Source organism: Lithobates pipiens, unplaced genomic scaffold (assembly GCF_037356315.1).
Source record: "Lithobates pipiens isolate NorthernLeopardFrog02 unplaced genomic scaffold, aLitPip1_a1.2 Scaffold_8, whole genome shotgun sequence".
In the NCBI taxonomy this organism is placed as follows: Eukaryota; Metazoa; Chordata; class Amphibia; order Anura; family Ranidae; genus Lithobates; species Lithobates pipiens.
Genome location: NW_027507903.1, coordinates 274,956,383 through 274,972,514, shown reverse-complemented (window position 1 = coordinate 274,972,514; position 16,132 = coordinate 274,956,383). Strand labels below are relative to the sequence as shown.

Below are 16,132 nucleotides of genomic sequence, written 5' to 3'. Positions count from 1 at the left end.
GCTGAGAAAATGAAGTTCAATGCTTCCCGAGCATGTGCCGGATTGTTTCCGAGCATGCGTGGTCTTTTGCATGTTTTGCATAGCATACAGAAGAATGGAACTTCCGATAGGACCTTTTTCCGACGGAAAAATAGAGAACCTGCTCTTAATTGTTTGCTGACGGAAATTCAGACAGAAAAAGTTGGATGGAGCATACACACAGTCGGAATATCTGACCAAAAGCTCCCATCACACTTTTTCTGACGGAAATTATGCTCGTGTGTATGGGGCATTACACTCATGTTACATTTAAGTAGTTGTATGTCCAAACTGTTGCCAGGCAAAATGAGAACCATGTCCAGTCTGTAGCTCAATATATAGCCGAACAGAGCAGTCTCTGTCCCCCAGTACTGTGTAGTGGAGGATAACTAGGCATCCTAGTAGGCTGCCTCCACATGGACAATGGTGGCAATGCTGGATCAGAAATGGCAATCAGATAACACACTGCACATGCATGAAAATGCCAAGCATGATGACATCAGATGTCAAGTAAAGCGTAAAGCAAATCAAGATTAAGCCCATTAGGGGTCAAAAAGCATTTGATGGACCTCTCTTGTGGGTGGAGAGCAGAGCTGAAGTCATCTTACATCACTTGTTTTTGTTTTGGCCACAGTAAGTTGGCGTAAATTGTTTTATTCCCCTATCAACACAGTCAGTTGCTCTGCCGGCAAGTCGATCGATGGAATGACATTTGTACAATCAGAGTGTCTATACATGGATAAAAATTCAGCCAGACCCTGCTGAACCGGCTGAAGTTCAATCCATGCATGGCTGGCTTCCAAGTAGCTTCAAATGTGTCTGTAATTAATACAATAGTGTTCTTTTAGGATTAGAACTGAAAAAAGTACATCAGTCAGGGCATTTTGAAATATTTAATTTCTGTGTGCTGTTTATATCTTAAAGTGATTGTAAGGGTTAATTTATTTTGTTTAAAATAACAAACATATCATACTTACCTCCATTGTGCAGCTCATTTTGCACATTTTGCAGATTCCCACTGACCAGGGTTGTGGTAAAGAAGCCCTTGTCCTGATCATCATGCATCAACATAGGGAAAGGTGCTGTGTTGGGGAGGTCTCCCTGGCAATGCATCCCCCCCCACCACCACCTGTTGATGGCATGCGGCTTGGATTGGTTCAGGAGGGCAGAAGCCACATGCTTGCCTTTCCTTCCTTGTTTTGTTATTTTTTTGCGTGGAGATCCTCCTTAAAATCCATACAAGACTGAAAGGTCTGATGTGTATTTTGGGAGGAATTTTTTATTTTATTTGCCATAATGATCCCTTGCCACAACAAATACCCACGGTCAGGTTACGACTTTGGTGACTAGATCAAAAGAGACCAGGGCCTGATCTATCATATGGGATTCCAACATTCAGCAGGCAGAAGTGGATATTAACATCATAGAGCGGGTAGACAGAAGGTAAATCCTGCATCTCCCTGTGGAAGACAAGAATTTCTAACAAGATAGTTATCCTACAAGAAGCAGTATACAGGCAAGCAGAAAAAGTAAAGGACCTTACATCTCATTTCATCAACAGGAAGCAATGGGAGAATCCATTCTGCAATATGGATTGGAACTGCAAGACATTGCAGCAGAGATAGACCAAAGGGAAATGGGCCAAGTGGGACAGCCCAGGTGGGGTGTTTCAAATGGATAGCTGAGAAAAGTTCAACCACCATGGAAAGACCCACATTTTGTTGTCAACATCCCTTCAATTTGACACAGAAAATAGAAATGTACCCCCCGGTACTATGGCACTTTAGAGGCAGACTCAAAATATCAAATGAATCTACTATAAAAATAATAAAGAAAAAATAATAAAAATAAAGTTTATTCATACACATTTAAAAAACATTGGTGCATACATGACCATAAGTTACATAAAACAGCATGATGTACATAGGCTCATGTAGAGCTGGTTATTTATGTGACAGACAGAGCTTAGCTCTGAAGAAGGGGATGCGCCCCCGAAACGCGTCAGTTTTATACCCCTTCATGTAAAACTGCATATGTGTGTCTCAACGTTGTGTGTTTTTTATGGCTCATTGATAGTTGCCTCTTTGTGAGTATGCACTTTTTATTGATTTTATTATTGAATATTTTTTTTTGGTAATGCACTAGGTGGGTGCACCTTCCATTTTTTTGTTTTTTAATAAGTTGTTTGCTCAGAGTGGATGATCTTGATTAGGTAGGTTGTGAAAACTGGCTGCTTACTTAATTTTTTTGAGAAGGTATTATAAGCAGAAATCATAATGGAATATGGTAATGCAAGCAATACATGTATGGTACACAACCCAATTTATATAACATAGTCCCATTAGATAAACACAGTGTATTATTGTTCTCTTGTAGGCTGTAGATTGTCGTGATTAGTTTACAAGCATGTACAGTCTTGTATGACAATGGTTGGATTGTCCTAAGCTTCCGTATACTCAGAGTCTATATGCCATTTCACAGTATATTCCAGAGCTATAGAAGATTTTTTGATTGGAGCTAAATACTTTTCTTTTAATTGAGCTAAGTTATTTTTTGACTGTTCTGCTTCCCTTATCTAAGTATTGCAAGTGTGATCTGAAACTGGTTTACTTGAGGTGAGATAGCGATTGTATAACTTTTAGTCTCAGCTACATTGGCATACAGTGGCTCGATCCAAATGCCAACTTGCAAATCATAGAAAGCATTCATGAAAAACTTGTCCAGATCTTGACAGATGAAAATCAGATAAAAAAGTATAGTATATCTAGCTCCAGAAATGACACATGTTCAAAACAGGAACTTAAGACACACTGAAAAGATTTTGGGACCTGCTATATAAAGCGCATCTCCTAGTTATGGAGTGAGGAATGTAAAAATTTATAAGAAGAAAAACAAACAACAATGCATGTGTAACATGGTATGCCCCTACAGACAAAATAAACTAGAACCAAAGAAATTCCATCTATTTAAGCACAAGATCAGGTTCTTAGGACATGTCATTCTCAGACATGGTGTACTCCTTAATCCTGAGAAAGTAAAGGTCATGCAGGAAGGTAGGCACAGAATGACTCTGGCCAAAGTCAAAGCTTTTTTCGGAGTTGTCAGGATAATATTGGCATTTCATCAAGCACTATGCCCATCACTCTGCCCAGAATCAAAAGCTTCAAGGTAATCTAGACAGGGGGATGCATGAAAGTGAGAAACACAAACCCTAAAAACCTTGCTACACACTCACAATCTAGTGGACTCATGGAGGACCCATAACATAGGGGCCAGGGAATACACATACTATTCCCACCCCCATGACAGTTATTACAGACTGGATTACCTGTTTTGCTCCCCCATGCTCCTTGCAAACTCCACCTCAGCCATTATTCATTCCTGTCCTTGGTCAGACCACCAGGTGGTTTGCCTGCATGTTTCACATATAGGCCTTAGACCATCCGTAGCCAGCTGGAGACTAAACAAATCTCTTCTGTCAGACCCGAATGTAATTCCCCAAATTTCTAAACATATAGATGAATACTTTTCTATCAACAACACTAACGACATCTCCTCAGCAGTGTTGTGGGCGGCCCATAAGGTGGTAGTATGGGGTCATTTAATTCAAATAGCTGCGGAAAGGAAAAAGCAGAGGCTTGTTGATATTACCAGACTTACTACAGACCTAGACAAACTATACCATCTACATTCACAGCATCACTCCCCAGACCTACTCAGACAAATTAATAGCCTCAGACTTGAACTTGACAAAATTCTTTTAGAACAAACAGAGAAAGCCTTGAGATGGTCCAAAGCCAAATTCCTCCTACACATCAACCGGCTTCAGCCATGTTTGCAAGAAAGCTCAACCAATCCCTCCAACCCCCACACACATAAAAACTAAAAAATTCCAACGGCAATTTAGTCTCTCAAGCTTCTGAAACACTACAAATGTTCACTAAATTTTACTCAGAACGAGTTTCCCCCCCGGCCTCTCCAATGGACCCAGCCCTTAATACCTGGTTAGATCATTTACCCCTCCCCGCCCTTACACTAGAACAAATCCAGGAATTGAACGCCCCCTGCACAGACCTTTAAATAATTGGTGTTATCAAGTCCTTGAAACCCTCTAAAACTTCTGGCCCAGACGGATACTCAGCCCCCTACTTTAAGAAATTCCAAGGCAATTTGATCCCACACCTAAAATCTATTTTTAACCATGTCCTCAAAGGTAATAAATCCCCAGATGACATGCTCCTGGCAAACATGTCCCTTATTCCAAAACCCAATAAGGACCACTCCCTTCACCAAAATTACAGACCAATTTCAGTCATCAACACAGATCTGCAGATTTTTGGCCGCATTCTAGCAGTACTTTCAAACATTATCGCCTCCCTAATATCCCCGGCCAAACAGGCCCCGCTAGACAAATCACCGACAATAAAAAGAAGGTAAGGTAACAGCGCTAAATTAACACAAAAGGAAAAAAAGACTAGCAGCTGACACAGTTCATTGGTCATTAAACTTAAAAATATATAGTCCAAGGTGCAGCACTTGAAGAAACCAAGGTAAGAAATAGATGATGAGGAGACCTCCACCTTTTTCAAGAAGTGCAGAAAAGATCACACAGCACCAATGTGTATCGAATCTGCTTACCAGATTATAAAATAGAGTGGAGCATCAAAAATTATTTCTGGCAACACAACTTCTACAGCCATACCAGATTCTATAGAAGTTTGGCTTCTCTGTTCATGGGTTCCGGGCTCTTTAACACCAACCCTGCACTCAAATTAGACTCCCGAGGTGCAACTCTGATTACTTTATATTGGGCAGGGGCACGAGGCAAGGTTGCCCCTTGTTGCCTCTTTTATTCACCCTTGCCATCGAGCCTCTTGCCCAAGCAATCCAACTGGATAATAACATTAAGGGATACACCAAGGGAGAACATGAGTTCAATTTAAGCCTCTATGTGGACGACGTCCTCATGTTCTTACCGGACCCTATAGTCTCAATCCCCAACCTCATTTCCACCCTCATGTTCCAAGAAATCTCAGGCTTCGGGGTTAATCTTTCCAAATGCTCTGCCCTCTCAATAAACTTCCCTCAACGCATCACCTCTCTGATTCAATTCAATTTTGACTTTCCCACAGACGGTCAGACACTATCCTATCTAGGTATCAAATTGGCCCCTGCACTAGTCAAATTATACCTCACCAACTATCCCACAGCATTTACTCATATTGGACAGCTGCTACATTCCTGGAGCTCATTCCACATCACGTTTTTAGGTAGGTCCATCCTCCCCAAACTTCTATTTTTCTTCAGAGCCCTTCCCAATTATGTGTCCAGACAGACGATTGACCAAGTACATTGAGATGTGAACAAATTCATCTGGCATAACAAAAAACCTCACTTAGGCAAACAAATGGTGTATAGACCAAGGTCCAGGGGAAGTTTGGGTTTACCAAACCTTTGGCTGTACTACCTTTCAGCCAAATTCCTACAACTAGTGCAATGGCATACCTCCCCACAGAGAATCCCTTGGCTCCACTTTGAACAGGCCTCAATCGTCCCATGTTACCTACCAGGACTATTATGGGCCAAAATCATCCGCCCTAAAGATATCTCTACCCTAAACGTTGTAGTTGGTCAATCCCTACATCTGTAGTGCCCATATAAAAATAGATTCTCCCTTCTCTCTTTTCGCTCTTCTGGCCCAAGTATTTGGGTTGGGGAATGCTGCCAGGAAAGAGGGGTGACCCCTCTTTCCTGGCAGCATTCCCCAACGCAAATACTTTCAAGCTTTGGATGTCGGGGGACCTGACCACCCTAGACTCCTTACTGAAGGATGGGGTGACCCACTCCTTTCTATCCTTGGAATCTTCCCACTCTCTTCCCTGAACAGAATTCTATAAATACTTGCAGATCAGACACTTCCTTGATACACACTACCCCTGGAGCATAGCCAATCCTATCACAACATTTGAAGATCTGTGTGGCCCCTCTTCCAGGGATAGGGGCACTATCTCCCTATTATATGGTTTTCTGGGTAGCTTAGGCCTTTCAGAAAAATCCTCTGCTATAAGTAATTGGGAGTCAGAAATGGGTGAGGGGGGCCTCTCCTGAGTAATGGTTGGTCCGAATTTCTAATATGCACAAAATCTGTGGCTGTGAAGGAAACAGTGGTAAAGCATCATACCAGGTGGAACTATACCCCTGCCAAATTACACAATTCTTCTCCACAGTCACAGAGAAATGCTTTAGAGGGTGCCCTGAAAAAAGAACCCACTTACACATTTATTGAAGCTGTGACTCTTTAAGGGTCCTCTGGCAAAAGGTCACTGTGAAGGTAGCTGAAATCACAGGGATCCCAACCACCTTCACACACCAGATGTGCCTATTTTTTGCTAAAATTCCTGGGGCTACCCCTCCCGACCAAAAGATGGCCCACACTCTATTTAGTGCGGTTCATTGGTCTATCGCCCTGTTTTGGCACACCCCTGGGGTCCCATGGGACCAAGTCCTTAAATGTATGGGGGCCATCGAGCTTATGGAAAAGGTGTTCCACACAATCATGGACACAATACCCCTCTACGATCTGAAATGGAAGTCCTGGTCCCCTGGACTATAAGCTTTCCACTCCCACCTTTCTAATTTTTGTTTTTTGTGTCAAGTTGTTCAACTACCTGCACCCCCTTACTGGATGTCCCGTAGCATCCTTTGTTTCTTTTCTAATTGTTTGAGTTCTTTTGTTTGTTTTTCTTGTCTTTGGTTTACCTGCATTTGTGAAATGGGTGGATGGACGTTGCATGGTGAGTTACCAAGCCTCTCCTGCCTGGGCAAGATTACTCGCCCCAGACACCCTCCCCATGCTACCTCCACACTTCTAACATAGCCTTGTATAAATCGAACACAATTTTGTTATGCAAGTATATGCACTATATTGCATGTTGTGCAATTTTCTATGCTCAAAAGTTTTGTACTTGTCTATTCTTTGCAATAAAATCGTTTGTATTAAAAAAAAGAAAGTGAGAAACAGGACAATGGCGTTTGACTTCTTGAAGCAGCAGCTGATGTTGGCTCCTGTGCTGGCCTTTGTTGACTTCCCCTTTCATTCTGCCCAAGAACTAATGTCAGCACTCTCACATGTACAAGGCAGCCAGGTGTGGGTCATTGCCTATGTCAATTGAAGCCCAAGGTCTGGATGATAACAATCTACTGATGCATATCCAAGCAGCTAAACTTAGCACTTTGGAGCAATGTTTGGCAGCTCATCAGACAACGTTTTGGTGTTAAAGCACTTATGCCTTCATTGTGGCTTTCCACATTAAAAAAACATTCACACCATGGACCTGTTTTGAAAGCAAGTTCTCCAAGAGTGGTGCCACATTTAGATGTTGCACACCACCCATAGGCCAAGGGGACATTTGAGAGATTCAATTATACCTTAATACAACTGCTGAGAGGCTTAGCAGTCGTATAACTTTTCACAGTCAATTTACTCAAGTTAATTTACTTTAAAATCATTGGAGTAAATTGATTGGGTTAAAAATTGCACACTTTTAGCATAAAAAGAAAGGATGATTGCATTTTAAAACTGTTTTCTAAATTAAGCATGAAAAGTGTTTGATGTATTAAAAAAGATGCGTATTTATTTTATAGATTATCTAGTGAATAGTGTTTAAAGTTTTAACTGGTTCTTAAATAATTTTGTATGCTGCAAAAAATGAGTACATGTCCATAAACCCCATTTTTTTATTGTCTTTGCAGGACGAATGTGAGCAAAAACTAAGCGTTGCAATACCAGCACTTAATGCTGCAATTTTGGCACTGGACACACTGAAGGCCAGTGACATCACCCTGTTGAAAACTATGCAAAACCCACCCTCTGGAGTCCGACTTACTCTGTCTGCAATTTGCATTTTAAAGGTATTCATACTGTACATTTATGTACATTGCCATTTTAGATAACAGAGGGATGATTAAAGGCTAAGTCCACCTTTTATAGCATGGTACATGTTATGCCTGCAGCCTCAGAGTCGATTAAAGCCTGTATCTCGATGGACGACTCAGCCCATAAAAAGGTAACCGAAACCAGGGGCTTATCCCTCTGGATAACTGGGGTGAAGAAACAACACCTAAGGTCTGCCCGTGACAGGACCTCAAGGTTTGGGAATTCCCTGGATGAGTAGGACAAGACTTCAAAAAGTGACCTACCTGGCCACAATAAAGGGACAATCTCTCCCTCCTAAGGGTTTTCTCATCTGCAGAGAGACGCGTAAAGAACGTGCATGGGTTCATCTTCACTGACCAACTCAGTATCAGGAGGCATGGGAGGTGAGGGAGGCAAGGGTGGGACTGCAAAACTCAGAGACAAATGTACAGGAGGCTTCAGCAAGTGCTCCTTAAAAGAGAGCCTTTCTCTGAGTCTGGAGTCAAGGTTGGCAAACGTGATCATCTTCTCCAGTTTAGTGGGTATATCTCAGGCTGCTATCTCATCCTTGATGGTATCCGAGAGACCATGAGAAAAAACAGCCATGAGGGTCTCATTGTTCCAAGCAACCTCTGCTGCCAGAGTACGGAATTCAGTTCTTGTACTCTGTTTGATGGACATGAGGCACTTGGCAGCAGAAGCAGAGCATGCTAGAACTTCAAATACCCTTTCAAAAGAAGCCACAAACTCAGGGTAACTCAAGACAACAGGTTTTTGCGTCTCCAATAGAGGGTTTGCCCAGGCCAAGGCTTTCTCAGAAAGCAAAGATATCACAAAATCTACGTTGCTTCTGTCTGTGGGAAACGTCTGGGGCAGCATCTCAAAGTATATCTCAACCTGGTTGAGAAATTCTCTGCATTGGACTGGATCGCCCCCAAATCACTGGGGAAGCGGAGCGGAACCAGACATACCTCTTATAGAGGAAATACTCGAGGCGGGTGCCTGCAGAGACTGGTTCAGAAGCAGGGATGGCCTGCAACACAGGTGGTACTGGAGCAGCCACAGTGGGAGATTCCAGGTGAGCCGTGCGACTCAGGAGCGTTTGTAACACCATGAAAAACTGGTCCATGCAGAGATCCTGCTCATCCAATCTGGATTTTTTTTTACCAATAAGTGGATTGACCGCATCTTCTGAATTCATTGCCCTTGCCTTCAGAAACCATAAATCAGACGGAGAAAGAAGTACGGTTAAATCACACTTGTTTAATAATAAAAAAAAAAAAGGTAAACAGAGTAAACATAGTCAAAACATAGATAGAGTCCAGGAACCGGAATGGATAGTCAGACAAGCCAAAAAGGTCAGGAAGCCAGAGAACAGAGTAGCAGAACAGCAAGGAGGATATGGAGCCAGAAGGAATGTCAACCAAGCAAGTCTTTAACAGGAGCACAGGAAAGAGATGTGACCAAGGCGAAGGCAGAGACGGCTTAAGTAGGCAGGACTGACGTGCAGGATATAATCAACAGGTCACCATGGAGAGATAGGAGCTGGCAATTAGCTGACAGCTGAGTAGCCAGCTTAGAGAAGGAAGGGCTTAGCCCAGCCCTGACAATCACCCAGAGAAAGACATTTTTGGGAGCTGTAGCGGTGCACCAACAGATGCCAACAAATATCGGCCAATGTGGGACAACAATCAAGGTAGGTGTAGATCATTGATAGTGGTTGGGTAGATGAGTGGGATCAATCAATAAGGACCTCTGGGAAAAATAATATAATAGATGAAATTTTGTATCAAAATTGTGAAAACGTGCCCAAATACATAGGTGGCCAGTAATAATTATTCAACAGTGACTTATTAAGAGCCCAACTACAAGGTTAAAACTAAGAAGTGGGGAAGGTGAAAAAATGAAGTGAAATCAAAACAAACCTGTGTAGTGACTGTTGAAGGCTGAGATTGCCTGGTTCTAGGATATAGAGCGAGGTCCCATGTGATACCAATATCCAATGTGAAAAAATGAACTGAGTGCCAAAACCACGCTGGACCGATCCCACACGGCCGATACTGCAGCACACCACTAACTTCATGCAACCATGCAGAGTGAGAGGAGAGGCGCCGTGGTGCACCAATGATATAATCAGGCAATTGGCTCCAATCAGCTCTCACCATGCTTGCAGGTGAGGTGTAACAACGTCACCGGCAGGGCAGGACATTAACACGCCATGTCAGTGCATCCTCCCATCTGAGTGGCAGTGGAGGAGGAGAAGCCCACAGTGCACGTCGCAGCTCCAGGCTTAAATGACAGCTCAAGTTACAACCACCATACACAGCAGCCTGAGAGAACATATTAAGTAGTTAAAACAAATGAAGGGGACAACTAGGGCCAGCCGGGCATTATGAGAGAGTGTATACAATATCATCCGATGGACTAAAGACTACCTCTCAAATAATAAAAGGCACACAACCACATGTTTCCACCCCTATACTGAATATTATAAGGAGAGGAATTGGAATTTGAGACTTTAAATGAGGAATTGGCCTGGTAAGGTCAAGCACCTCCATCCCTGTCATTATGGAGAAAATAGGAAAATAAGGGAGGGAAAAAGGGAGGGTGAAGGAAACAGGGGAGGGAAGTCGGGACTTTAATTGAAAATTGTGGGTACAAGGTAATCATAATTGAGTAAAAATCAATTAGGAATTGGCCTGGTAAGGTCAAGCACCTCCATCCCTGTCATTATGGAGAAAATAGGAAAATAAGGGAGGGAAAAAGGGAGGGCGAAGGAAACAGGGGAGGGAAGTCAGGACTTTAATTGAAACTTGTGGACACAAGGTAATCATAATTGAGTAAAAATCAATTATATCAATGATAGTGGTTGAGTAGATGAGTGGGATCAATCAATCAGGGCCTCTGGGAAAAAATAATATAAAAGATGAGATGTTGTACATCAAAATTGTGCAAACTGGACCAAATACATGGTTGGGGAGTAATAATCATTCAACAGTGACTTATTAAAGAGGGAGTCCACCTAAAAATTTTTTATTAAAAGCCAGCAGCTACAAATACTGCAGCTGCTGACTTGGCTCTCGGCTGCTACCAGCGCCATTCTCGGTGAGGGAATCAGGAAGTGAAGTGTTGTGGCTTCACTTCCCGGTTCCCTACTGCACATGCACGAGTCGTGCAGCGCACTGAGAATGGTCCCCGCTGTCTCTGGGATCCGTGTGTGTCCCAGCAGACAGCATGGCGAGTCTATGCCCGGAAGTGGGTGCAAATACCTGTCTTAGACAGGTATCTGCACCCCTCTCCCCCTGAAAGGTGTCAAATGTCACATCGGAGGGGGGATTATGAAAAGTGGAGGTTCAGTTTTTTTTGTGAACCTCCGCTTTAAGAGCCCAACTACAGGGTTAAAAATAAGAAGTGGGGAAGGTGAACAGGTAATTCACCCAATTGCAGAACAAAATTGAAGTGAAATCAAACAAACCTGAGTAGTGACTGTTGAAGGCTAGGATTGCCTCGTTCTAGGATATAGATAAACTAGGATACACTATAGGATATACTACAATATAATATGGCAAACGCACAGTGACGCACAAAACTATATGGCATTAAACTTACACAGGCGTAAATTGTGTTAAACTTGCAGTAACGCACAAAGAAGTAAATGGCGTTAAATTTGCAGTAACACACACGGAAGTAAATTGCATTAAATTGCAGTAACGCACACAGAACTTTATGGCGTTAAACTGGCAGTAATGCACACAAAACTATATGGCATTAAACTGGCAGTAATGCACACAAAACTATATGGCGTTAAACTTGCAGTAACACACACAGAACTATATGGCGTTAAACTGGCAGTAATGCACACAAAACTATATGGTGTTAAACTGTCAGTAACACACATAAAAGTAAATGCCGTTAAACTGGCAGTAGCGCAGTACAATAGACGGTGTTCAACCGTAACTACACTGAAACTATCTGAACTGTCCCTACGTTAGCTATACACTAATGTCAAGATTACTGACACGGTCTCCCTACACTACACTAAAACTATCTGAGCTGTCCCTACTAGCTGCACACTATGAAAAGCTGAATGATGGTCCTCCTCATTATACTCACACTATCCCTACACTGACTATGAAAGCAAAATAGCACAGTATAGCACACTAACTAACTAATAGCACTGAACAGAGCCCTGTTCTATCTCTCTCCATGCCAAAATCACACTGAAAATGGCTGCCATTGAAAGAATGCTTTTATACTGTGGGGCATGAATGAGCCATGATTGGATAAAGTCATGATGACAGTGTCCAATCATGACTCTGACAGTGATCTGTGCCCTGATCGGCCAATCAGGGCTTGCAATGCACTGTTCAACGCTGCAATGCATTGTGGTCAGTTTGGGGGGCCGAACAAATGGTCAAACTACCCATTTGTTCGGCTTTTCGCCAAATGTCTGAACAACAAAAGTTTGGCCAAACTTATTCCAACCATTTCTCCATCCCTATTTGCAGAGACCTGCATTTTTCTGCACAAGAAAAACACAGATCTCTGCAAGACACCCATAAAACAATAGCTTTATATGTGTCTCATTAACACTAAAATGCTGGTGTGATGCGCCAGAGCAGAGCTTTTGTAGCATATCTGCATTTTTCCGCACAGGTCTAAATATAAACTATATGAAACTGACAGAAATATATGAAACTGACAGAAGTTCTTTCCACATGACAGGAAGTGGAAAGGAGAGCAGTGCAGTGTGTCAAGTCCTAGATCCTATTCTAATGTCCATCAGTAAGGGTGGATGATAGAAGGGTTTTGATGGAGGCTCTGATGAAGGGACATTGATGATGAGTTTGTAATAAGAGGACACTGATGATGGGGCTGTGATGAGGGGGGAAACTGATGAAGGGACACAGATAAGGGGGACTGATGGGATGGCTATGGTAAGGGGGATTTGATGAGGGGAATACTCATAAGAGGAACACTGATGAGGGGGTCTATTATGAGTGGGACACTAATAAGGGGGGCTATGAGGAGGGAGCTCTGGTGAGGGGGACACTGATCAGGGGACACTAATGAGGGCACTCTACTCTGGAGACACTGATGATGGGGTTATGATGAGGGGATATTGATGAGGGGAGGCTCCTATGAGGGGAACAATGATAATGGTTTTGATGGAAGAACTCTGATGGGGACTAGAAAGAGGGGTTTTATAAGGACTGTAGTTTAAACAGGTGCTCTGATGAGGACTATGAGGATGATGTAAAGAGGTCTCTGACGGGGACTGTGATGTAAGGGGGCTCTGATGGGCACTAGGATGTAAAAGGTGGCTCTGATATAGGCTATGACCTAAGGAAGAGATCTGATAGGAAGTATGGTGTAAAGGGGTGTCTGGTGTGGACTATGATGTAAAGGGAGCTCTGATGGGGACTATGATGTAAGGGGCTGCTTTGATGGGAACTATCATGTAAAGTGAGGTTTTGCAATAACACTATCAATAAACTGTCCAAAATATCCTTCTCTCTCTCTCACAGACAAGAACACATTTTCATGGGAAAAATACTTTACCTGTAATTGTGTGCAGTTTACTTGAATAATTATGAAATCATAATTATTCAAGTACACTGCACACAATTACAGGTAAAGTATTTTTTCCCATGAAAATGTGTTCTTGTCTGTGAGAGAGAGAGGAGGATATTTTGGAGAGTTTATTTCTAGTGTTATTGTGGTTTGCAACATCAGGAACTAATGTATTAACCAAGCTGTACCAAAACATTTTGTACATTGTGTACAAAATGTACAATTATGGCACTATTAAAATGTATTTATTGTCTTCTCAAAATATTTAGTATGAGAGGTAGCCCTTGGGGTTAGTACATTAGATACTTTACATCCGTGTCTCAACAAGGACTACAGTATGATCATTCTCCAGCTCTTATCATACAAAACTCTCATAAGTTGTGGCATGTATTAGCAGGATAATGAAAATTTTGCAAATGAATATGTTATCCTTACATGTAAATGCAAAACGTTACTGGACACCCCTTCCCCATAAAGCCCCAAATAACCACAACAGAATCTTTAACATATAGTTGATTATCCCAATATAAGATGTTTTGCTTTCCCTTACAGGGAATATATCATATGAGGCTACAGAGGCTGAAAATGCTGAACTCTGATGCTGTGGCTTTAATGTTGTTTAAACAACTGAAGCGTTACAAGTATAGAGAGAGTGACACTTTTCCGACACTCATAGCATGCATATTCAAGGTCTTTTACTCAAAATATACAGCCGGGCAACTAGTATTTTCAAAATGAGGCCAGAAATGGCAGCCCCATACTTCTTCCCTCACAGAGTCCAATATGACAATAATTTTTTGGGCATTCCCAGAACAAATATCGGAAAACGCCCACACATACACATACATCTTATAGAATATAAAAAAGCATACTACAAAGGGCAAAGATTGCATAGCTGTATTACAGGGCAATTCTATGTGACTATATATTCACTTCACTATCTACATCATTTAAAGAGGTAATGCGTAAAATTGTGAGTCTCTAAAGAGAGAATTCCAATAAAATAAATAAATAAACAATTACATCTTTTTTATATCAAACACCAGTAAATAAGTTCAAATAATTGAAGGTCATTGCACAATGAACACAAAAATTATCTAAAAATATGTTCATTTTAAAGTAGGGTTCAAGGTAGCATCTGGATACTTCAACATTATGATTACCTAGGCTGTTTGCCACTCATTTCTGATTGTATTAAAGATTAACAGTTCACATGTTGTCTATTTCAAGGGGATTAAACCTGATAAAAAGGGAGATCCAAGTGGAAAGTTTGCAGATGACTACTGGCCTGCATCTAAAAAGATTTTGGGAGATATGAAGTTTTTGGACTCCTTAAAGGTATTGTTAATCATAAATTGTTGTTTGATACTGCTTTATAAACCCTTTTAAGGTGTACCTCTAGCTAAACCTGTTTTAGTTATATAAATATGTTTACATGATACTGTTGAGCAGTGAATCAAAAATCACAAAACACAAATCAAAGGGCCGTGAAGTGCCAGTGAAACCTCTGTGTTGTGCTTTGTAAGCACAATTCTCCCAGTGAATTCACACCACCACAGTGTCACCAAAAAGCACTTACCGAAGGAAATTCGTGGGAATGAGAGGCAGCTCCATTTTCCTTTCTACTCAATATATATGCAATGTTTGGTGAACGACACAGTCTTAAGTCCCTGAGGACATCACCATTTGATGAAACACACATTGGGGCAGAGCCAGATGGAGCTGAGGTCATCACATATTGCAATTACTACAAATTGAAATTTGGAATATTTGTACGGATTAGAGCTATGGTACATTGGCAGATGTGAGTATTTTTAATCTTTCATTTGAATAAATTAGTATGAACTGGTATACACTATTGGAGTATTTTGGTTTGTCTTTCATTTACAGTATATTGATCCTCAAAAGAGTAGGTTACATGTGAAAGGTGGAGGAGTTCATGATTGAACTTGGAGGAGATCATACTTACTGTTACTGTTACTGTTACTAAGCTGCATATGACCACCCAAACTTTGGGTGGTTATTTGCCTCCGGTAAGCGCTCTTTCATGACACTAGTTGTGTGCATTCACTAAAAGGATTGTGCTAACAATAAAGAACACATAAATTCGTTTCACTGGCACTTCATTATACTTTGATTTGTGTTTTGTGATTTACTGTATGCTATTATGATGCATTTCTCTATATGTGTTAAATGCACTTCTAGACACTAATTTCATTTTTAATATCACATATAGTTTATTTATTTAATAGAAATAGAGCTGCATATTTTTAATTTATTTTGTTTTAAACTGTGTATCACGTGTTGTGCAAGGTGCTTTTTCTGGGTCTTTAGCACAGCCCTACTATTTTAACCACTTTAACTCTGGAAGATTTGACTGCTCAATGACCAGGCCATTTTTGTGAGATACGACACTGCGTCGCTTTAACTGACAATTGCGTGGTCCTGCAGCGATGTAGCCAAACAAAATTGATGTCCTTTTTTTCCCTACGAATAAAGCTTTTTTCTGGTGGTATTTCATCACCTCTGTGTTTTTTATTTTTTGCGCTATAAACAAAAAAAGAGTAACAATTTTGAAAAAAAAAAACACAATGGGGGTGATCTACTAAAGGCCACTTTGCACTA

The 16,132-nt window shown here is 41.4% G+C and overlaps 1 protein-coding gene across 1 annotated transcript in view; it reads left to right on the top strand.

The window, feature by feature from the left end:
- The window catches only part of LOC143962680 (dynein axonemal heavy chain 3-like), a 2,426,925-nt gene that overhangs the window by 1,777,462 nt on the left and 633,331 nt on the right, over nucleotides 1-16,132 (top strand). The window contains exons 55-56 of the mRNA XM_077472045.1: nucleotides 7,771-7,929; nucleotides 14,738-14,845. Of these exons, the coding sequence (XP_077328171.1) occupies nucleotides 7,771-7,929; nucleotides 14,738-14,845 (267 nt within the window). The remainder of the gene's footprint in view (nucleotides 1-7,770; nucleotides 7,930-14,737; nucleotides 14,846-16,132) is intronic.